At 40.0% G+C, this 25,244-nt stretch overlaps 1 protein-coding gene across 1 annotated transcript in view; it reads left to right on the plus strand.

Annotated features, from left to right (window-relative positions):
- Nucleotides 1-19,976, plus strand: part of LOC127527757 (asialoglycoprotein receptor 1-like) — a 70,055-nt gene extending 50,079 nt beyond the window's left edge. The window contains exons 3-9 of the mRNA XM_051927580.1: nt 2,897-2,980; nt 6,771-6,875; nt 6,979-7,080; nt 10,982-11,269; nt 11,611-11,762; nt 11,928-12,046; nt 19,454-19,976. Coding sequence (XP_051783540.1) covers nt 2,897-2,980; nt 6,771-6,875; nt 6,979-7,080; nt 10,982-11,269; nt 11,611-11,762; nt 11,928-12,046; nt 19,454-19,673 — 1,070 coding nt within the window. The 3' untranslated portion in view covers nt 19,674-19,976. The remainder of the gene's footprint in view (nt 1-2,896; nt 2,981-6,770; nt 6,876-6,978; nt 7,081-10,981; nt 11,270-11,610; nt 11,763-11,927; nt 12,047-19,453) is intronic.
- The last annotated feature ends 5,268 nt before the right edge of the window (nt 19,977-25,244 follow it).

The following is a 25,244-nucleotide window of genomic DNA, read 5'->3' on the forward strand; positions in this document are numbered from 1 at the left end:
TCTTTGCCACTCAATAGTTTCCACCGGGCTTTCCATATTTTTTCCAGGTCTGTCTGCTGACTTGCTGGTCAAGATTTTCTGGAAGGGCATTAATAAGATAATCACAGGCAGAGATTTATGTAACTCATTGAATGGTATTTTCCCCTGATTAAATCCAGCAGGCCAACTGTCCTTACAGTTCAAACACCTGTAATCTGAATGGAGTGCCACGCTTGACATTGTTGAACTTGTAGGTTAAGGATGAGGCCATAGCGGGTCAGACTCTTCTTTTTTTACTAACACACAGCTGTATGCTGCTCTTTTCTCAAGATCATAATATGCCTGTTGGTCTTCTCTGGTTATAAAGAGAGGAAGTATATGCATCCATTCTTCCTTAGGCCAATAATGGCAGGACACAGTACAAGAATATCAAGAGATAGGTTTTGATATTGTCATGAGGATGAAGTGATAACAGCACCTGAAATGGCCTATTAGCTTGATTTTCTTGTAAGGCTGCTTGCACTGTCCTGCAGCTCACCCCCTATTTCTGCTGTTGGTAACATAGGGACTGGACTAGGGTTGTTAGGTCCATTGGTTTCATCATGATCAGCTCATATCCTGCTGACTATGCTACTGTTAAAGGATAATCAAAATGCACATCAAAGTCTAGGATTACCTGCTGGCTACTTAAAATTTTACATTAATATATAAATGATGTACACAAAATACAAAAGGATAGACTGTTATTATCTAGGTGCATTTCTAAAGGCACAGTGCTCTTCTCAGATACAGATTCTTCAATTGAACAATGACTTGCAGGTATGTCAATGATTAAGTATGGTCCAGGGTGGAAGAGACAGGGCTTCTTGATCGACCACAGAAGTGACGTCACTACTCTTTAGGTGTAGAGTCGTCATATATAATCACCTACATATATGTTGAGAAAGCCCAGGGGACGTACAGCCACCCCAACCAGACACAGACAGGCACAGAGATGAGTTCTGCACCCAGCACACGGTTTATTTACAATTGGTGAGCGTTTCACCCTGCTCCCCACAGCACAGTGCACAAATCACCAATTAAAGCACAACAAAGGTCCTTCTCTGCTGCAAGTCAATCCACCTCCAGTCCTCATCAGGCTTTGTCCTCTTCCTCCTGACTCTGGCCATTGAGTGGTGGGGACTAGCTCCCTTTATAGGGCACCTGGAAGGACTCTAGGGGCCCAACAAGGTTCTTCTGGCCATATTTCTAGGTGTGGCGGAAGTGTGGCTAAATAGGGCCTTGAAAATGTCCATGCGCCCCCTGGCGGCCCTACTGGAAAACAAGGGAGATTCCCTCTGTCAGTCTGGGGCAGAAATTGTCCTGGAAATACTCTCTCCCCAGTCCTTCCATGCTCAGGGCGTCCTGGTCCCCATGTAGATTGTGGCAGGTGCACTAATGACAGGTCATAGAGAGAATGAATAGCTGGGACACCAACCAGGTGTCCCATTTAATTTATGGAAGTCAAACAAAATTTCGTCTATTTACGTCTATATTTGGCTCTTCATTGTGGAAATAAGGGTCAAGTACTGCATCTCTATCTGGTGGGTCACTCTATTTGCAAAGGACGCCTCCTTCCGAGCAGCCGAGCTTCTTATATTACACAAACTGGAAATCACGGGTCTAACTGCCCTCACTGACACATTCTTATACTATGAAAATACAAAATATATAGAGTAACTGGCAAGTTTCAAAAACAGTGATTTTACCCATTAGTTTATTTTTTAGCAATACAGTAATCCCTCACCTATCGTGGGGGTTATGTTCCAGAGCCCCCCACGATAAGTGAAAATCCGCGAAGTAGCGACCTATATTTATTTTATTATTTATACATATTTTAAGGCTTTATAAACCCTTCCCACACTCTTATAAACCTTTCTCACTCTCTTGTTAACCTTTCCCACGCTCTTATAAACACTTCCTATGCTCTTAAACACTTTCTACATTCTTAAACACCTCAGACCAACACTGCACACTGCACGCAGCGATCAGACTTCAATGTGTCTGCACTCGCTTTGTGAAGGGGGGCAGCTGAACTCACGCTGAGCAGAAATGGACTTTGTGCTGCTTCTGCCAAAATGCCTGCTTGTCGCTCAGCGCGTTCGGAAGGAAGAGTGTGTGTGTGTGTGTGTGTGAGAGAGAGAGAGAGCTGAACGCACCTTCGCTCAAACCCCCCTCCCGGAAGCGCAGTACGCTCCTGCCACTTCGCATTGTCAAGGGGGTGGGGAGCAGAATGAACGCTAAGGAGAAGTGGACTTTGTGCTGGCTTTGTGCTGCTTGTCGCTCTGCGTGTCAATAATTTTAAGCCTGTACATCACCAATTTTCCTGTCTCACTGTCTTGTCTTGCGTGAAGTTAAAATGTTTTATAATAGTGAGATGTTACTCATATCCTTAGCCCGACATCCACATATCATATGTGTTAACAAAGTGTGTTTTATAAGTTTACATGTGTTTAAAGCATGTGAGATGGGTATTTTAAGGCTTAAACTATAAAAATGTTTATTTATATGGTCTTTCTATATCGCGGATTTTCTCCTGTTGCTGATGGGTCTGGAACATAACTTCCGCGATAGGCAGGCAATCACTTGTATTTAAAAACCCGCGAAGTCGTGAAGTCGTGAATCGGCGAAAAGTGAACCGCGAAGTAGCAAGGAATTACTGTACTTATAATTTGTTATAGGCAGATGGCAATAGAGGAGAGGAAAATAAAAACTCTTGTGTACTATATTTTAAACAAAATCATTTAACATTCAAATGTGATGTTACCTTTCAGAAATGATTTTAACATATGAGTCATTTAAACATGATAATTGCTGCATAAATCACTGTTTTTTAATTGAAGTTTCTTTATTACTGATTGTCATCTTTTTCAAATAGTCTTAAAGAACAATGTCACCTATGGGGAAGTAAATAGTGTGAAATATTCTAATCATCAGCAGGCAGAAAGAAACTCTTCCACAGGTAAGTACTTTTATTAAAACAAAACACCACTATATTTCTATTTGGTAAAATACTTCATTTATTTTAAAATTTGACTCTAATAGTTTGTTTTATGTGTTGTATTTGACTTTAATAGTTTTCTTTTTGATTATTATACCACTGCATTCCATCACAACAGACAGAATATATGGACTTAATTAGATTTTGCTTTATCAGCTGTAGACTTAGCAATGGTGCTGATAATTTGAGTTGAAATGAATGTGAATCAGGAAGAAGAAGTGGCTGAGCAGGCTCTAAGAAGAAAATAATTGGGGGTGTAATTGGTGTACAGCGATTTATTGAATGCATTAACTTGGAAGAAATCATTGGAACTTTCATGAACAAAAGATACATTTGGCAGATTAAGCCTGGAATCAGGAAGTCAATCCCACTAAACAGAGTGTACCATTATTTGAGTTTTAAATCAGGAGAAACCAACTGAAAGAAGGAATAAAACCTGCATTATAAAGAATTATCATGGAAACAGGACGAAGATCATACAATGTAAGGAAAATAATGTTACAGACAGTCCAGGAACCCGTATTTTCTTTATATCTACTTTGACTTATAAAATCTGTAATATGTTTCATTGTTCCTTTTATTTAAGGGTAGTTGTTTGTGATGCCATTGTCTCCATTTTCTTTAAAATTTGGTATTATAATTCTATAGGCACCACTGTTTTGTTTCTAATGACAATCTCTTTGCTGCTCATGTTCTTCTCAATTTAGGATATCATCTGTGATGTCTATTTCCTATTTAGGCTGGTGGCACACATCACCCAGTGTCCACGTTTTTGGATTCACAACCAAATATTATGAAACAAACAAATCTCCATTAGCATTAGTGTTACTTTGGTAAAATGTATAAAACTGCCATTCTACACTGAGAAGAAAACTGGGTGACAGTAAAACAATGGCGATAAAATGACAAAAGACTGACTTAAACATACAATGAATGTAACATACGTGGCATTGATTGTAAAAGTCAGAGGTGAATAAAATGCTTTAGAGCAGGGATCCTAAAAACTTCAATATACAGACAAAAACATCCATATACTCAATATCTGGAGTGACTGCCCTTTGGATTCTCTTAGCATTCCACTTGTTCACTCAATCCAGTTCTACTGCTGAATTTGGCTGTCTGACTTACACTCCTCAATATTTTCTGTTTGTTTTTTGTTTCTGTAGAAGAACATGGACAGCACATCTGAAAATATCCATCTGCTTCTGCACAGTACTCTGTGTGTGTGTGTGTGTGTGTGCATGAGAGTGTTTATATAATATATTGTGAAGGGCAGAGGAGAACCAAAAAAAGTTGGGGTGCCAGCTGGGTCTCCCCATTTACTGCCAGTGTCCAAAACAAAGAACAAAAATGTCAGCTCAGTGGTGCAACAGAAAACAGGTGCAATATCTACCTTTTGAGCCTCAGCAACTTTTCTAAATTATCAGCTGTCTTGAGCTGGTCTGGGTTGGGGAGCTCTGTCATGTGGGACGTAGTTCCTCTGACTGAGAAGCCATCTTTCAGGAGCCCTCAAATGTATATCATCCCAACTGGAAGAGATATGATTTAGTTGAGCCGGGGTGTGGCTGAGGTGCCTTCATTGGGTGGCGTCTCAGAGAAAATAAATGGTATTGTTAGTGTTGGCGCCACCCCTTCCTCTTGTCCTGTGGGGTTTTTGTATACCTGAAAAGTGATCCTCAGGTGACTATTGTGGCAGGAGGCTGGGTGCCAGACGCAGCCAGGATGCCAGGAAGGACCGGAAGGGATCTATATGTTCCCTGGGCCGCGAGGAAACAACTGCCCTGAATAGCAAGGGTACTATGAGGAAGTAGCAGGGAGGCTCAAACCCGTGGGGGCCCGTGGCTACCACCAGAGGGTGCCCCAAGCCTCATAAAGCCCAGGAGATCTACACTTCCGCCACACTTGGGAAGGTGGAGGAAGGACCTTCCAGCGACGCCCGGAGTGCTTCTGGGTGCTCATGCGGCACTTCCACCACACCAGGAAGTGCCGCTGGAAGAACATCAGCGAGCACCTGTAGCACGCCAGGGTGACTATAAAGGGGGCTGCCTTCCTACAGTCAGGGAGCGAGAGTCAGGAGCTGGAGGTGGATGAAGCTCCAGTGACAGGAGGAAGAAAGACATTTGAGAAGCCTGTGTTCAGGTGTGTTTTGTGCAGGAGCACTGTGTGCTGTGCGGGATTGTGTTGGGACTTTGGGTGAAAATAAACATGTGTTTTATAACCCTGCTGGTGTTGGTCTGACAGTGTTCGGGTGAGCTGTCACACTATATATATTGTGAAGAGAGGGACTGAACGCACCCCTAGAAGACGCAGTCACTCCTGCGAAATCCCCTCTTAAACGGTGATACAATGGGAACAAAATTTTTTACCTCCTCTTTGCTCCATTACCTGCTGACTTGCTGCTGCTGCTGTGCCACGTGATCTGCATCTTGCGCAGTGCTTCGGACTTTTAAAAGCCTGTACAGCAGCTGTCCTTTTGTCTTTTTGCCTTGTCGCTCTTCTCCCCCAGTCATCCTCTGCTTCATTATGCTGTATACAAATAAAGTTTATGTTTCTTGAAAACCCTGAATGAATCCGTGCAACTGTGTGACCCAAGAATTTCTGATCTTACAAGAGGCAGAATGAACCACCCTATTATCTGGATGGATGATTGTGAATGTTCCTTTTGTGATTTGAAAACTGCTTTGTCTTCTTACTCGGTTTTGCAGAATCTTGACTACTCTAAGGATTTTGTTCTACAGACGGACGCTAGTGCATTTGGTTTAGGCACTGTCCTGTCTCAGGTTTTTGATGGTGAGGAGCATCCTATCACATTTTTAAGTAGAAAATTGCATCCTTGGGAACACAATTATTCGACAATTGAGAAAGAATGTTTGGCGATTAAATGGGCTGTGGATCCGCTCCGTTATTATTTATGGGGTCGTAAATTTACATTGGTGACTGATCACACTCCTCTTCAATGACTATACCGTTAGAAAGATCCGAACTCCCATCTCACGAGATGGTTCTTGAGCTTGCAACCATATAGTTTTATTGTCAACCATCAACCCAGCTCTGTGCACATTAATGCAGATGTCCTGTCATGCCTGTCTGAACCTGGTTTGGAAAGTTGCTTAATTCACGAAGATGTGAATAAAGCTGAGGGAGGAGGTGTGAAGAGGGGGGCTGAACACGCACTTCTAGAAGATGCGGTTGCTCCTCTGAAACCTCCTCTTAAAAGGTCATACAATGGGAACAAATAGTTTTTTTTTTTTACCTCCTCTTTGCTCCATTAGCTGCTGAGTTGCTGCTGCTGCCATGTTGCATGAACTGCATCTCGCACAGCACTTCAAACATTTAAAAGCCTGTACAGCAGCTGTCCTTTTGTCTTTTTGTCTTGTCTCTCTTCTCCCCCAGTCATCCTCTGCTTTATTATGCTGTATACGAATAAAGTTTATGTTTCTTGAAAACTCTGAATGAATCTGTGCAACTGTGTGACCCAAGCCTGACAATATATATTTGCAGTTGTTAGTATGAGTAGCTTCTGAATAACTTTATGACATGTACATAAAAATGAGAGCTAATGAACTTGAAGGTTAGATGAAAACAGGTGACTATGCTGGATGGCTGAGGTCTGTAATAAGGTTGTGTTACCGTTGTAAAATGTTGCCATATTAATAACAGGGACAGCGCGTATCAAGTTTACGCATGGGCCATTACTCTGAACACCAGCTTTATAACAGTGTCCATATTAAATGTCTGTTTGCTTTGTCAGATGCCTATGGGTTACAAAACGACATTGGAGAATGTCATGCCTACAGCACTGTTGTCTGGAAAAAGGCTGAAAATGAAAAGCAATCCAATGGAGGCCAAAGTAAGGGTGACACAACAATAACCTCAATCACCTGGTGAGGCACTTTATCTTTTGTCTTAATTTCACACCCTTCGCTAACAGTCTTCTTCTTTTTTTCTTTTTTTCTTAGCGTTTCCATGTAATGACAAGCAAAGGTTGTGGCTTTTAAAGCTGCTGGTGATACTGCTGTGTTGTGTGGTGCTGGTTGTCACCTTCTCCCTGATTGTATACTGTGAGTATCTTACTGTGAGGAATCTTAATGCAACTGTATAGAGAATCTGTGCTTTCCATCTTTGTAGAGTGTTTGATTAGTGTCCTGGTAAACAGGACAGGTCTGGGGCCTCATGTATAAGGCAGTGCGTAGAACTCACACTAAAACACGGACAAAAGTGGAAATGTGCATACGTACAAAAAAATTCAGAAACACAAAACCGTGCATAAGCCAAATTCCACGCACTTTAGCTCCATAAATCCCGGTCAGTGTGAAAAGTAACGCATGTGCACACGCCTGTCGTCCCAGCCTGACTCCTCCCAGAATTTTGCATATTAAAATATGCAAATATCAATATAAATATCACCTTTCCCGTTCAGCGTTTGGTTAAAAGACAATGGCAAAAGCACAGTGGTATAAACAACAAAAGGAAGCTGATCGAGTGATAATGAGTGGCGGAGAAACTAGGAAGTTCAAGTTCAGAAAGTCACACAGTGCCTGAAATAAAAAAGAAGTGGTCAGATATAAAAGTTGAGTTATAACCCACCATCTGAGTGTCATATGGAAGCATTATTAGGGTACAGAGAAAAGCAAAAAAATAGGGACACATAATCTCATAGTTTATTTTGTCATTAAAGTAGAACATCGTAAACTTAATCTTAAAATCAATGTTTAATTTACTACAGTTTCTCAGATCCCATTGTAACTTAAGTAGCACGTTAAATGTTGCATATTGTACGTGTTCTTCTATGTGCTCTATGACTTGAATCACTGTGTGCTTCTTAAACGGGCTTTCTCTTATGCCGACAGGACAGAGAATCCATTACATTCACGATATTACATCTCTCTGAACAATTTAAATACTAAGATGTATACTTGATATCATTTTCATGATGAAATGAATTAAAGCATGTATTAAATGTGGGGGGATGGTGTCGCATTGGTAGCAATGAGCCGGCGCCCCGTCCAGAGATTGTTCCTGCCTCCCACAAGATACTTGCTGCACTGTCCGCAACCCTCGATAAAACACTTTATTGCAGCAGTACTGTCTATTTCAAACGTACTAACTCCCAATTCCTGTCCTTCCTTTTCTTCCTCCAAGTACCCAATCACCACACAATCAGCTCTGTAATAGATGTTAAGCCATTTGTAAGCCGAGAAAGCCAATTCTTCAAAACTTTAAAGGAACATTGAAATTTCTTCGTAGTACATGTTTAATTATTCTATCCATCTATCCATCCAGTGTTGTGTCAGTCCCAGCAAGCATACAGCGCGAGGCATGAACAATCCCACATGTTTAATTATTAACAGTATACATTATTTAAATGAAGTTAAAAATGTATCTGTATAATGTAATATACATACTTCAATGCATTTCATCTTAAAAATGATATCAAGAGTTCCAAGAACATAGCTTTTGCAAATCTAAATAGACTAAGAAGTCAGTCATCATCATCTTTAAATATGCGCTTTCTTCTATTGTATTGAATTGAATTCCTTTATTGTTATTGTATGGTTCAATGAGATTCAATATGTAAATCCTCCATAAACTTAAAATAATAATAATATGATAAAAAAACAATGAAACATATACAATATTAAAGCATACGTACATATAGTGCAGATAATGCAAATGGTTCATAAAGTGGCTCAGGTTGTGCAATATTACAATTATAGTGCAAGTTTACAGTGAGGTAATTGTATTCATAAGTACAAGCAGTTCTACCAGGAACACCTGATGGACTGATTCAGTGAATTTGTAGCTCCTGGGGTGAAACTGTTTCTGACCCTCGAGGTCCGTGCAGGAAAGGTTCTGGTATTTGGAATAGTTTGTCCATTCTGGGTCCATTATATTGTTACAGGTTGATTATAATCAGATACCTTAAATTTATAAATGATATGCAGTTTATTTCAGTGTATTTCATAAAGCCGTGTTAGGGATGTGAATCTAAAAAAGTAAGGGAAACCACACAGGAACAGTAGCACTGCTTTGACACTGGGTGCCGCCAATTTGCAAAACCGAGTGGAAACTTGCGTACGCACGAAGTAAGGCAGGTGTGAGAATGTGTTTATACATGAGGCACTGGCACTCAGACAAGGTTGTTATGTCATTTTGTTAGTAGTGGGCTTTTTTCACCATCGGTCATCATCATCGGTCAGGCAAATTAGAAAATATCATTTAATTCTTGTAGCTCCTTTGGATAGCACACCACTATCATGTCATCCATTATAGCCATCTCACCTTTCACATGACAGTGTGTTCATTTGGCTGTGTAGTTTCTTCCAAGTTCTTCTGAACCTCTGTGCTTGGAAATGTTCTTTCTTTTGTTTGACTTGAATGCTCTTAATCTTAGTATTCACTTCCATGGTCTGAGCAGAAATCTTCGCTTGAGATTTAAAGAACTGTGTTCAGCTTAGCCTGTCCATTTATTTTTCAGGTGTGGTTACTTGCATAACTGTTGTTAAAAGTTGCTGTGTCCATTATTCCTATTGCCAGTTGTGTGACACAGAAGTTAAAAATTGTATTTTATCAACATATCCCACCTATATAAGGTGACAGCATACAGTACTCTGTATGTTTGTGATGAGAGTAATAAAACCAAAGTTGTGCAAGGACATTTGCATCATTATTCTGGTCCAAACCTATGTTATGTTATGTTTCTGATATTGATGTGCGCTTCTTTCGGTCTCCTAATTTTCATCACCTGTTACCAGTTCTCTTTGGACACTATTTCTCTTGAGGTGTCCATAATAACCTCTTTTTCATATGAAGGCTGTACACCTTCCGTGTATGATTCTTGTCAAGTCTGGCAGATGTACTTTTTGGACAGTGAAGCAACAGTTTAAAAACTGCTGCTATTCCTCCTTTTTTCTTGCTCCATGGTAGGAGGAATTCTCCTTATCTTCCGATTCTGTAGAAGTTGAAGCATTTCCAAAAGAAACAGAACTCCCATAAGGCCACTGGGGGCAGCACTGTGTAAATGCATAGGCTTACAGAAGACTGTGGACAGTGATAAGCAGACAATATAAAATCAGAAACCCCAGCTATGTGGCTCTAATGCATTCTCTTAGATCAGGGGTAGGCAACGTCAGTCCTGGAGAGCCGCAGTGGTTGCAGGTTTTTGTTCCAACCCAGTTTCTTAATGAGCAATCAATTATTGCTGATGAAACACTTATTGCTTAAGTGATAGTTTGATGCTTCATTTTAGTGGTCTCGCTTGTTAAGTCTCCCCGCCCTTAATTGCTTATTTCAATCTTAAACAGCTGCATTCAGTGTGTTAATGGCTCCTTATTTAGTAATAAGATGTAAAAGACAAAGCAGCCAGCTAGCTGCTAGATGGAGAACTTCTGGCTGCTTTGTCTTTTACATCTTATTACTAAATAAGGAGCCATTAACACACTGAATGCAGCTGTTTAAGATTGAAATAAGCAATTAAGGGCGGGGAGACTTAACAAGCGAGACCACTAAAATGAAGCATCAAACTATCACTTAAGCAATAAGTGTTTCATCAGCAATAATTGATTGCTCATTAAGAAACTGGGTTGGAACAAAAACCTGCAACCACTGCGGCTCTCCAGGACTGACGTTGCCTACCCCTGTCTTAGATGAATCAATGGAAGCAGAGCCCATCTCAGGGATGATTGGGATGGAATGCCAGTACATCACAGGTCTCACTCACTCACACACATAAAACAAATGAAAGCTGCAAATTAATTTAACATGTATGCCTTTAAGAAATGGAAGAAACTAGAGGACGTGGTGAAAACCAGCTTAGACATCAGGAGTACCCCACATACGCAGTGATCAGACTGGGAACAGCACCCAGGTCCATGAAGTTTCTTCACTATGCCTTCCAAAGACAAAATTCATTAGTTAAACATGTAAGAAATGTGTCTAAATTGTCTGTGTTTGGTTCTTTAGACGTGACTGGAAATAAATATAAAGAAAATGAAGACAGACTGGAACTCAGCATTTCTGCTATCAAAGAAAAACTGGACCTGTTACAAACAAACTTCTCTCACCTGCAAAACCAGCACTCAGCATTGAATGAGAGCTTCAGTGAGCTACAGTCTCAAAATGATGAACTGAAAACTAATCACAGTGAGCTTCTTTCCAGATATTCTTCAATTAGTGAGAACTTCACCAAGCTGACTTTGAGATTTACGGCCTTGGATGACTACTGTCCTATTACAAACAAAATTACAAATGGTAAGTGAGGTTCACATTAATACCTTTTAAACAGGTAATCCTTCGCCCTCCATAAACTACTGTCTTGTCCAAATGCCCCCATTTTTGACACCCCAGATACTTGTTCTTTTCCTCAATATCTCCCAAGGAGCAAATCTGTGCCTCTGTATGAATTTCATGTGGGTCACTTAAAGCTGTCCTACTCTTGACTAGTTGCTGCCCAAGGTGCTGATCCCCAGGTCCTCACTTAATCACTTAATTCTAAGTTTATTTTCCTATTAATTTCTTTTGGGCACTGTCAGTAGACTTTGAGCTCAGCAGTCTCCTTTTCTCTAACTCTAACTCTAACTTTGGTTCCACAGAAAGGAAGTGTGCTGTCTGTCCAAAGGATTGGCTGCAGTTCAACACAAAGTGTTACCTCTTCTCAAGTGTATACATGACCTGGAATAAAAGTCGTGATCACTGCACTTCATTGAAGGGCCACTTGGTGATTATTGAGAACACAGAGGAACAGGTACACCTTTTATTGTGGTGATGGTCCCTCAAGGAGACAATTATATGCAAATGAAAAGACAGACAACATCTGAAATAGTAAAAAATGGCTTCTAGATTAGAAACAGTGAATTGTGAAACTTCCCAGGTGCATGTCTGTTTTTATTTTTATTGTTTTCTTCTTTAGAGTTTCCTAATAAGCACAACAAAAAGCAAAGGAGGACCGCACTGGATTGGACTGACTGATCAGGAGATAGAAGGTCACTTTGTGTGGGTGGATGGTAGACCTTTAGATGTTAATAACAGGTAAAGTGGTGAATTTTAAATACAAATTTGAAGGAACTGAAAGAAAAGAAGAGACATTTGGAATTTGGATATAAGCATGCATATTTACACCATAAATATTCTCCCATGGCAGGTGAATTGTAAACTGGTCTCTTCAGAAAAGTTTAAGTTCTGAAAACAGGCTTTTCCTCTTGATTTTATATTAAGTTATGTCTTAACTCTAGTTTGGAGTTCGCTGGTTTGGTGGGGGGGTGTGGGGGGGTTCATTTTCTGCTAATCATCTGCTTATAAGTTTACTCATTTAAAAAAAAAACCTTCTCACAATATCAACTGATTAGAGAAACAAGACATACTCTAAATGGAATTCTTTGTTAGGTTTTTCTTTAAAGAAATCAGAAGGTGCTGCCATCTAGTGACCACCAAACAGATTTGCAGATCTGTGTCTCCAGCTGTTACCACATATCTCCACTGAAAAATGGTGCTACTGTGTTTGAATTTGTCCAGTCTTGGATCGTTCAGGGTGACCTTGTTGGCTTCTTTAAAAGGTTTAGTTTGTGGTATGCTACTTCTTAGAGGGTGTATTCAAACATTCCCTCATTATATATGTTTAGAATTCTGATCACTAAACAAACAAATCACCAAACCAGAAGAAAATCAAAGTAAATAAGAACTGTTTTTCTTCATTATTATTAAAGCAGTCTGCTCTTTATTCTTAATCAGTTTTAAAAAATGATTGACGTTAGCCATTTGTTTTCCAGAATTTGTGTGAATTCATTCACTTCAACTGCTGAGAAAAGCAATCCATGAACAAATAAAAATGAATCCTTTGGCACGAGTGTTGAGAGTATTTCTTTCAAAATGAATGACAACACATATTTTGTAGTCTGTCTCTTTTGTGTGCTTGTACAAGATCCTAATTACAATTTAGTATATGTGGAGTGTACTGTTTCTCTTTCCTGTATGATCCTATGTCAGTGCTGTGCTGTGCCTTCCTCGGTTAGGCCCTTTGCTATGACATCTGCAACTTCATAGGGAAAATCATTACTGTTTATGGCTTTAGCTGCTGATATTCTCATCTTGAAGTAATGGCTGCTTCTCAGCTTGTTCGGACTACTGGCATGCAGCTTTGGTTTGGCAGACTAAATCTAGACTTTATGGTCCACAAAAAAGAAAAAGATTATTGGTTTCAGCTCCCCAAAGAGAGATAAAGAGACTCATCACCTTTTAGTTTCAGAGAGACGGTTTGTTTCAGAGATTTTCAGTCGTTTTTTGGAGTGTGTGCTCAGGAGTTTCCTAGGGAAGCCCCTGGGAGTTTCTTCATAGTTCCCTTGAGAAAGCCAATTTAGAGAGCCAGACAAGGTCCAGCATCAAAATTTAAGGGAAGGTATAACTTCTTTTAATTGGATTAAAGTCATGTCCAGTTACAAAACAGTGTCTCATCATAGGCGAGTTCTTGTGTTCATCAGAGTTGGCCTTCATTGATTTATAGTTCTTTATTTATTTTGTTTATGCTTTAGTCCTTTCCATGCCTTCTGGCTCAAAATGTCTGCAGAGCCGTCTCTGGAAAGATGTCTGTTCAACTCTGAATTAAACGTTTGTTATCAGATTAAGAACAGAGAAATTCTGGTACAAGCTGGAGTTCATTCACTTAGTTTGGAATGCAAGTGGGGGCTTCATGCGGTTAGATGTCTGCTAAATCTGCTGTCTTACAGCCCTGGTGTGCCACTAAAGCCACTTTGTCCTATAGATGTCACATTAGAGTGGTCTCAGTGTCCTTTAAAATGTAAAATGACTTTTGTTTGAAGCTTTAGAAATGGCTTTATCTCCTGGTCTATGCCTCACCACAATTTGATATTGGAAGTCTACCGAAAGTTCCTTGGACTTCATGGCTTAGTTTTTGTCCTGACATAAAGCGCAATGCTACCAATCTGCTATAAAATTTGCTTCTAAAATCAATATTAAAAATGCAAATATATAAAAGCTGATCTAAACGTGTTAAAAATATAATCTAACCTAAAAGAAAAGCTAAAGTGTAAACATTGTAAAATATATAAACATAATTCCAATAAGGTTCTGATAAAAACATAAAAAATGAAAGGATGTGTGGGTTAGTAGTGGGACCCCAAGGAATAACTATTAACTTCAGTGCTCCTGTTAAGCTTTTAAGATTAGATAGATAGATAGATAGATAGATAGATAGATAGATAGATAGATAAGGGCACTCTCGCTCCCTTGAACCCTCGGACACCACACCAGACACCAGGTAAAAGCCCAGAATTATTATTTATTATAATAATAAATTTGCATAAAGCACCCTCCACTCCACAATACTCAATAAACAATCAATAATCAATAATCAAATAACAATCCTCCACTGTCCCAGACGTGTTGACACCCTTCCACCAAGCTCAGCTCAACGTCTGGGATCTCCCATCGTCCTTTTATAGTCCCTGACCCGGAAGTGTTTCCAATCCTTCAGTCCATGTGACTTTCTATCACTTCCGGGTCAGATAAAAAGTTCCCTACTTCCAGGGCGTAGGGCAAATAGTCGCTGTTCCTCCCTGCAGTGCCTTCTAGTGGCCCCCGTGGTATCCAGCAGGGCTGTAAAGGAAAACTCCAATGTCCATAATTCCCTGCTGGCATTCGGGGCACCTGCATGCTGCAGGGAGGGCTCCACTTGGCGGCCTGGGGGTATTGGCCGGGATGAATGACCGGCCATATCTCACAATAAGATAGATAGTGTGGAAGATGACCCAGACACAGACAGACGGAGAGCATTTTAAAGTCCACCACACATTTATTGTACACTATTATTTACACTTATCGTGAGCACAACCCAGTGCTGCAGCACCAATCACCCCTTGAGTCCTTGGCCACAACACAATGCCTCGTACTGTCTCTAGTCCACCTCCACTCCTCTCCACCAAGCTTCATCCTACTCCTCCCGACTCTTGCCCATGACTGGAGGGAGGCGGCCCCTTTTATTCACCCCGGAAGGACTCCAGGTGCATCCTGAGGGCTTCCGTAGACACATCCCTGTGTGGCGGAAGCTCTGGCGGTACATCCGGAAGTCCTCTGGGTGTCCACAATTCTCTTCCCCCCAGCACTTCCGGGTGTGGCGGAAGTGCTGAGGTCCAGGGCTCCCAAGGCATCGGGGCGCCCCCTGACGGTGACCACGGCTCCCTACAGGGTAGAGCTTCCAATCTCTGTACCTGTGGCCCCCAAAGCAACCAGAGCGGACGCCCCCTCATAAGCCCTCCTCCGGTCCTCCTGGGCATCCCGGCCGGGCGACAACCCCAGCCGGGTGCCACAATAGATAGATAGATAGATAGATAGATAGATAGATAGATAGATAGATAGATAGATAGATAGATAGATAGATAGATACTTTATTAATCCCCAAGGGGAAATTCACATACCCCAGCAGCAACATACTGATAAAAACAATATTAATTAAAGAGTGATAAAAATGCAGTACAAGTTAAAAAATGCAAGGTGGAGAGTGTGAGGCAGGTATAACAGACAATAACTTTGTATAATGTTAATGTTTACCCACCCTGGTGGAATTGAAGAGTCGCATAGTGTGGGGGAGGAACAATCTCCTCAGTCTGTCAGATGATACTGTTCAGTGGATGCAGTGGATTCTCCATGATTGACAGGATCCTGCTCAGCGCCCGTCGCTCTGCCACAGATGTCAAACTGTCCAGCTCCATGCCTACAATAGAGCCTGCCTTCCTCACCAGTTTGTCCAGGCGTGAGGCGTCCCTCTTCTTTATGTTGCACACCCCCGCTTAGAAGAGGACGCTCACCACAACCGTCTGATAGAACATCTGCAGCATCTTATTGCAGATGTTGAAGGACGCCAGCCTTCTAAGGAAGTATAGTTGGCTCTGTCCTCTCTTGCACAGAGCATTAGTATTGGCAGTCCAGTCCAATTTATCATCCAGCTGCACTCCCAGTTATTTATAGGTCTGTACCCTATGCACATAGTCACCTCTGATGATCATGGGGTCCGTGAGGGGCCTGGTCCTCCTAAAATCCACCTCCAGCTGTTTGGTTTTGCTGGTGTTCAGTTGTAGGTGGTTTGAGTCGCACCATTTAACAAAGTCCTTGATTAGGTTCCTATACTCCTCCTCCTGCCCACTCCTGATGCAGCCCATGATAGCAGTGTCGTCAGAGAACTTTAGCACGTGGCAGGACTCCGAGTTGTACTGGAAGTCCGATGTATATAGGCTGAACAGGACCGGAGAAAGTACAGTCCCCTGCGGTGCTCCTGTGTTGCTGACCACAATGTCGGACCTGCAGTTCCCGAGAGGTCTATCTGTAAGACAGTCCACGATCCATGCCACCAGGTATGAATCTACTCCCATCTCTGTCAGCTTGTCCCTGAGGAACAGAGGTTGGATGGTGTTGAAGGCACTAGAGAAGTCCAGAAACGTAATTCTTACAGCACCACTACCTCTGTCCAAGTGGGAGAGGAATCGGTGTAGCATATAGATGATGGCATCCTCCGCTCCCACCTTCTCCTGGTATGCGAAATGCAGAGGGTCGAGGGCGTGTTGAACCTGTGGCCTCAGGTGGTGAAGCAGCAGCCTCTCCATGGTCTTCATCACATGTGACGTCAGGGCAACATGCCTGAAGTCATTCAGCTCACCAGGATGTGATATTTTGGGACTGGGGTGATGCAAGATGTTTTCCAAAGCCTCGGGACTCTCTCCTGTTCCAGGCTCAGTTTGAAGATATGCTGTAGAGGACTCCCCAGCTCCAACGCACAGGCCTTCAGCAGTCGTGGCGATACTCCATCTGGACCCGCTGCTTTTGTAGCGAGTTCCTCTTAAATTGAATAAGGAGCCCGGAACACACAAAAAACTCCTACTCTTAGGAAAATTAAATTCTATTAGGTACGAAACCCGACGGAACCTGAGCCCCAATTTGATGTCCCCAGATGGAGTTGTCTTTTATGAATTTATACAAAATAAAAAGAAATAATCACCCCAACAATTATTTAGCCAAACAAAAAGAATATATATTATAAATCAAACTAAACATACACGTCTAAATACACACACACACATATATATATATATATATATATATATATATATATATATATATATATATATATATATATATATATATATATGTATATATACAAATATAAATTAGACAAACGTACACACAATCCCCACACATTCCCCAGTCCCTTTTATATTTGTTTAAAGTCTCTAAACCACACGGCCTGGGAAGTCTGTGATAAATTCAGTAATCCAGTCAGATACGCTCCACTGACTCGTATACTGATTTAATATGGTAAAAGAAGCAATCTCACCGGCCTGGCGACGATTCTTTGTTAAAAGCTGAAATCCGTCTCACCCGGGTGTCTCTGTGTTAGCGTCCCTCCATGGCCGCCACTTGCATCACAAATGCAACGATAAATCGTGCGCTCCAAGGTTCCTCTCCGATTAGCCAGCACCTCTGCTTTTCGATCACTAGACAAACCCTAACCGTTTGTACTTTTGGGAATTTTACTTGCTTTACCAATCACTTCCTTTATCAATTCACCTTCCCAGATAACTCTTTTAAACAAACTTCCTTCTCACTCCTCTCTTTTTTCAAATACGCGCCTCTTTGCCTTTTAAAGTCTGTTCTTCCTCTTACGTCACACCAAAGTACATTTTGGCAAGGACCCCCAGGCGTTGTTTGGACCCCTACTCCCCTTAAAGAGATATCCCACAGTCAATTATTCCTTTGGACATAATCTCTAAAGGGAAGCAAGTGGCAGAAACAGTTAAAAGCACACAAAAAAATATGTGACAACCGTTACACTTTGCTAGCACGAAGTCTCCTCAACTCTCTGCTTACCTGGGCTGCTGTAATTGTGGGTGGGGGGAAAACTCTCTCCTATGCTGATATCAGCAGAAGGATGGGTGGAGGATGCAGTACTCTGAGGTGAGAGTGAGATTGGGTTAGGGTGGTCAAACCTGCTAAAAAAGTTGTTCATCAGGTTTGTTTTCTCCCTGTCTCTCTCAATGGAGACACCCCGCTTTGAGCTGAAATTAAAAATTATTAGATTAAAATTAGGAATAGAAGAAAAGAGGGTTAAAACACACTTGGGTTAAGATTAGGAAAAGAGGGGAAAATAGCCCAATAGACAGTGAAGTTTTAAAATCTGAACACATCTCAAGCAGAAATAAAGCAAACAGGATGTACAGTACCTGAGCACAATTTGGAGAGCCACAGCAAAGAGTCCGAATATATACGGAAATTAGAGATTTCAGTTTTGATGTTTAATAACTGGCAAACTTTTCTCTAAATTTGATTTCACTTTATTATTATACGTTATTGAGTATACATTTATGGATGTGTCAAATTTATCATTTAATATTAAATGTACAATACAATTACTTGTGCAGAAATTGAAAAGGTCTGAATACTTTGTGAATCCACTGTACAAATACATTACAGTAACTTAAACCAAAAACAAAAGGGCATTAACACAATCTGCTCAGTAAACCAGGAACAGCATTTTTCAGTATCTGAGAACTATCACCATTTAATGGACTGCATTAATTGAATAAACATTTACAAGTTGCAACTGAAGATATTACACTTCCAACATTTAAGGAAGTAAATAATGAGAAATCAAATGAGGTTACGTAGCACTTGAAGCACATGATAAACATCTACAACAGCATTAAAGTACATTGTAACTGTACAAATTACCCAAGATTATATTAACAGTAATAGCATTGCACTCCAATAAACACAACACCCACTTTCTCAAAGCTACACAACAGACTGAGTTTTTTAGCTGAAGTTTCGACTCTCCCTCTCATTCATTGGTCAAGTGCCATTTCTTTTATTCAAAAGCTCAATCCAATTTGAACACACTTCACAGTTGTGCACTACCCCAGAAGTATTCATTTTACAATATTTATAACTAAAAATGCTTGCACTTTGAACATTATGCGCATACTACTGGGTAACTGACATGTTGATTATGCAATAACCTTAGACCCACTCTGGACCATCACCTTGATGTTGTGGTGGGGCTTGTGCACCTTAGTGATGCTCCTCAGAGTTAGGTTGTGGGAGCTTTGTGCTCTTGGTAAGGTCTCCCTTGCAGTAACATGCGGTTAGACAGAGTTAACTTAAACTAAATAATGATAATGTAAAGTGGATTACAAATGAGATAATACAAATGTCAAAAAGCAGTAGCGGTTCATGTCTTCATGCATGTATAATTCAACTTGACTAAAACCAAATCACCCACATTCGTCTCTAATCTGTCCACTTTTGTGCAAAAAAGTTTGTTCTTCTGTTTCCTATTTCTGAGGACCTCAGACTCAGTATACAAGGTGTGTCTCAGGCATCTTTGGAGTGCAGTTACCAATTCATCACTGATAACATCTCTTTCTTCTTTTGCAGTTTCTGGGGTCAAAGGGACGATGATGATGGGTTTGAACCGGACAACTGGACTGGTGATGGAAATGGTCTTGCTGGAGAGGACTGTGTTCAGCTACAGGTGACCAAGAAATACAATGGCTGGTATGATGCATTATGCTCTAAGAAAAGCAAAATGATCTGTGAAGCCAAGTTAGGCCATCTTCAACAAGCAAGTAGAAGCCACAAAGAGTCATGGGAGTGACCAGCACCAGACCTCAGTAGAATCAAAGAGGATTCATGAGGAGATAAACTACAGCAGACCAGCAGCTTCATCTCAATGGACTTTACAGCATCCCTGACTTCAGAGGACAGCTGCACTCTGCATCTCCAGTGACTTCAGTATAACATTAAACTATTTGTATTTGATTTTTACTCTAATGTTTCTGTGAACTTCTAACATTTCCTGAATAGTTTCAGGAGCTGTCATTATTTTTAATCTATTTTTAACATTGTGAATGCATTTGTTAAAGAAATTATGAAATCTTTGAGGACATTAACTATCCCAGTCGGCAGTACCAGTGAGACTAGTGTAAGATGTGCAGACACTCGTTACCAAGACACACTTAAAAGAAGAGTCAGTAAAGTGATATAAATGACCTCAGTGACAATTTTGAATCTTCCAAATCAGCTTGAAATATTCTATGGCACTTGGAGAGGATATCTGCTGTTTGGAGCTGCTGCACACCATAATGTTGCAATGAACCGGTGGACAAAGCAGAAAGTGGACTCTATTTTTATATAAGCCAGAAAAATGCCTCTGTCTGACAAAAAAAAAACTGTAGAAGAAAGATTTTTCGCAAAAACTCTTGAGATGAAAAAAGTTGAGCTTACCTGCAACAAACTGTAAGCCATGAAGAACATATCAACCAAAGCTTGATAAGGCAACTCATAAATGGCAAGTCAGTAAGGTTCATTGAGACTGAAATGTCACTAAATGTCTACACCCAGTGTCACATTTTAGTATTTGATGTTTTCAAAATATAGTTGTTGAGGCCTACTGTCATAAGCCAAGGTTTGATGCCCTGAAAAGCAAGCTGCTACTCTGGCCTGTGAATTATTGTCATTGCTAAAGAGAAGAACAAAGCTTGAAGTCAAAATGGACAAACAGAATGTTGTCTGGAAAAACAGAAGGTGATTGCAGGTGATGAGCTGAGACAATTAGGAGTGAGAGGCATGCTATATACATAAAAAATATACAGAATGTGTATATGTATTTACAAAGATAATGGGCAACAAACAAAAAAATACAAAGCACAAAGTGTTGGCTGACTGGATATCTTTCTTGGATTTCTCTGAGAATTTAGGTAGTCTTATGTTCCCTTAACTCTTTTACAAACAATTATTCACATTTTATAAATACTGTTGATGATCTGGCTTATTCAATGCTAGAAAAGGAATTGATGTAATTTAGCTGGTAGTTTTGGTTTTATGTGTTCTTCATGGCTTATAGTTTCTTGCAGGTAAGCTCAACTTTCTTGTTAACGGCCCGAGTCTTTCATTGTGGGTGTGGATGAGTGTCCCACACACGGTTTATAGTAACATCACTTTTCTAGAAATATCATTTATTAAATATTGGAACTGTAAATTCAAAGCAGTAGTAGGGCTTCAGGAAAATGTTTTCTTGTACTGTTTTTCTTTTCACACAGAGACATTTTCCTGGCTTATATCAAAATAGAGTCCACTTTGCATTGTGTTCTCCAGTTCATTGCAATGTCACAGTGCCCAGCAGCTCCAGCCAGCACACGGCTTGCGCTCTGCTCCTCTCCTGCTTCCATAGAATAGTTCAGCTGAGGGTTACTGACAAGTTAACCCATTTCTCTATCTAGACTAATATGGTGCTTTTTTATGCAGCCTGTCTCCTTGTTTACTTCACCTTCCTTCAGTGAGTCTGGATGATGTGACTCCCAAGTCAAATTTCTCTGTTATAGACTGTCTTCCATTTCTGTGTCTATGCACTGGAATTTTGCTTTGGAGTAAAAAGTTGCTCAACTCTGTTAATCGTGATGAGTGAAATGATTCATGCAAAACTTAAAATTTCCCTTTGCAAAAAAATTTGCCTCACGGGAAATTTAACCCATTAGGACACATTTTTATCCCAATTGCAACCTTTTTCTCCAAGTAAAAAATCATGACACAATTTATTCTGATGCAGAGCATGGAGGGGGTATGGCCTGGAGAATTTTCTGCTGCAAAACGACCCATATGGAGGAATAATCTCTGAGTTACATCCCATAAAAACTTTTAGAAGCCTCATTTTACAGGTTTCACAGATGCTGAATAACATGTAAAGCAAATTTTACGGCACTGGTATGAAACAAATATCTTCTGTTTTGCTCAACACTATCTATTAGGGAAGGCCACATCTTGAGCTGTGAGCAGAGATGATAAAATGGTTGGATGCATGGAGTACTGAATAAAGATTTTAATATTTTCAGTCGATTTTCTGGTTAAACACAAGTCCAGACTTATGGATGATACTGGTGCACAAATTTAACCATCAAGGCTTGTAAAAGTGAGATATGCTGTACATCATCCTCCTTGCTGAACTCAAGCGTTCTAGATTGTGTAGAATATTAGCAATATGCACTCTTGATTAACATCACTTATTTGGCATATTTTGATCTGTATGCAGCTTATGTATGAAGAGGCTTGTCTAAAAAGGTCTCGACAATGATGCTCGTCCTTTTATTTGCTGGAGGAATTCAGGTTATCTGTGGAGATCTGTGATAAAATGTAAAGCACAAATTTCAGCTTACACAATTTCTCTTAAAATTAAATTCTCATTTATATTGCCAAATAAAAGTAAGCCTTTGTTTCTTAAACCTTTGATTTCATCCTCATAGTTACTACCTATCATTTATTTTTGTAGGTAAGTATGGCTAATAAAGGCTGACCAATAAAAAGTATCCAAAAAATCAGCTTGTACATCAGCACTGCAGTGTATTACTTCACCATCAGGACTGGATCTTACGTGCTGGAAATCACAATCCCTCCTGCCTTCAGTTTTGAAGAACGGCAGAGGTTCTCCTATAACTGAATGGTGTCAAACTCCAATTTACTGATGACCAAAAATAACACTTTATATAACCAACAAACAACTAACGCCACTTATTTTTTCACACGGATATCTCATTGGTAATCAGAATAATAGATTCTTCCCCACATCTCAGTAGAAAATGTTTTCCTTCTTTATTGACTTTTATTGACATTGCAGCAGTTTAGTAAAGCACCAAGCACTCAACACTATTGGAGTCGGGGTCAGGAGATGAAAAGCAGTCCAATGGAGGTAAAAATAACATGGACACCACAACATCCTTAAACGCCTTATAAGACACTATGCTCTTTTTTGCCTCTTATCACCGTCTCCAGAGAGTGATAAAAGAACACTGTGGTTTTTAAAGCCGTTGCTCATACCTGTATTGTTGTGTTCTGTGCTACTGGCTGTCACCTCCTCCCTGATTTTTTACTGTGAGTATTTTACGAAAAACCTAATGGAGAATCTGTGCTGTCCATATTAATAGATCCTGTAGAGAACTAAATTGAAGGGAAATCTCTTCCAAGTCTTTAATTGATTTCCTTTAAAGAAGACAATACCTCATACTCAAACAAATTGTGAAATCACCTAAATAGTTTTTGTGATAGTTCAGTTTCATTTAAGAATATCATAAAATATGTATATTAGAGAACAGCATTTAATTCTTCTGCCTCCTTTGTATAGCTAACTACCAACATGTACAACCATCTCACTAAGCCATTCAGCCTAATGACTGTGTTGTTTTTCTAGGCCTCCGAGTGAAGAAGTGCCCTCTTTTTTTTGTTTTAAGTGCTCTTGCCGTTAATTTTCACCTAGGCAGTCAGACCAGAAATCTTTGCTTTAATCGGAATTGTCTACACTGGATTGTGTTCACTTCAGTCTGACCGACTAGGCTTTTCACCTTTTTGTAGAGCAAAACATAATATACATTGTTGTATTTTACAGTTTAGAATATAATTTCCTAAAATTTGCCTGTTCAGTTTTTTTTTATCATTTAATATGCACCTAATGGCCATTCTTTATACTTCACCTGCTGGTTAATTTAAGTATCCTGCTTCTGTCTAATAGCTAATCTTTTAGCTGAAACTCAATGTGCACAGTTAAAGGGTTTAGTGGATGTTTGTCCAGACATTAGAAGGGGGATGACACTTGGTGAAAGACATCTTGGCCAAACTAACTGAAAAGCCACAAATACACAAATAAGAGCTTAGACCATTAGGTAGCACAACTGAGCCCCTAAACCCCGATACACAACTACATGACACAATCCTGGGATAGAACACAAGATACTTTTATTTTGCAGTACCTTCACAGACCTCCAAATCCTCTTCCACAATCATATGATAAAGTAATATGTTTTCTTATCTCCTTCCACACCTCCGACATAATCTCATAAACTCTGCTGTTGACTCTGACTACTCTGTGGCAGAAGACTCCCTCCTTTTATGCTGGACCCAGAAGTACTTTCGTTGTTCCTTCATGGTTTTCCATCCAGAAAATTTTTTTTTTCCAAAACCTCATCAGTGACATTTGTGTTTCACAACTGCAAAACCTGCATTGAAATTAATTTTTAGTGCCAGTTTCAGTAAATGAAACTTGCCAGTTTTGCTCGTCACTATTGGCATACAAAAAAGTGGCGATTGTGATGTCAACGATAAAATCAACAAATATAGAAATCATACAAATTGTTAATAGTTTATTGATTTTTAACAGAAGGAGGGAGAAATTATGTGCTAGTGGCAAGGACTGATACACAACAGCTGAAAAATAGGGGAAATGAAGATGATGAATAAACTGAATGAGGAAAATGAGGAGAAGGCTTTGGGAATCCATGAATATTGTGCAGACAGTACCAGACACGAACTGTACATGAGGACGACAGAGATCAGTAGTCTGGATCAAGAGGAACACGAAAAGACAGGAACAGGTGAAAAGAGTTTGGCTACATAGAGAAGGAGAATGAAAATGTGAAGAACCACTGAAATGTTTTAGTTCTTTTTGAACCTTCATATATGTGAGAAATAATCCATTTTATGGTGTACTCTTCTTGTAACATGTCTGACAGACAGTACACAACTAGAGAGTTGTACTATAAGGTGCATCGCCTTCTCGTAAGTAAGGTCAACACTAACTCTAAACATCACCCAGAACTCACTAAGAAGAATACAACCGCATAATAAGATCAAACAACACACAACAAAGCAGCACTGAAAATTATCATTGCATAAAAATGCTGCTCTTCCATGTAAGAAAGAGGCATAAGATAAACATACTACACTTATTTAAAAAATTTGTAAGACCGAATTTTTAGTGAGCAGGACCTGGGAACAAGATGCAGTCAAAGCCATACAAAGGTCTTACCTCATAAAAAAAAATCAATCCACCCTATTGCTAAATCCAAAACAAAACCCAGAAGTCTTAGGCAAACAATCATTGCCAACAGATTTGTTTTCCTGAGGAAAAGTAGATGAACATTGCATGCTAGTCTTTCAGAGTCTTTCAGAGCAATCTCAGATAGCTGCGGAAGTAAAGAGGCTGATCCTTTATACGGTCGTGTCTGTGACATTGTGAGTCAGATGTACTAGTAATGGTAAGGTTACCAGGAAAAATGGCAATGAAATCCAATATGGGGTCATGACAAGATGTTTAACACTATTAAATACATTTTATTTACACAAATAAAGCAGAAATTTGAAATCCTCATTCAGGGTTCCTCCCCTGGCTGGATCAAAGTCTTGT

The sequence above is a fragment of the Erpetoichthys calabaricus genome, chromosome 5 (genome assembly GCF_900747795.2).
Source record: "Erpetoichthys calabaricus chromosome 5, fErpCal1.3, whole genome shotgun sequence".
Lineage (NCBI taxonomy): Eukaryota > Metazoa > Chordata > Cladistia > Polypteriformes > Polypteridae > Erpetoichthys > Erpetoichthys calabaricus.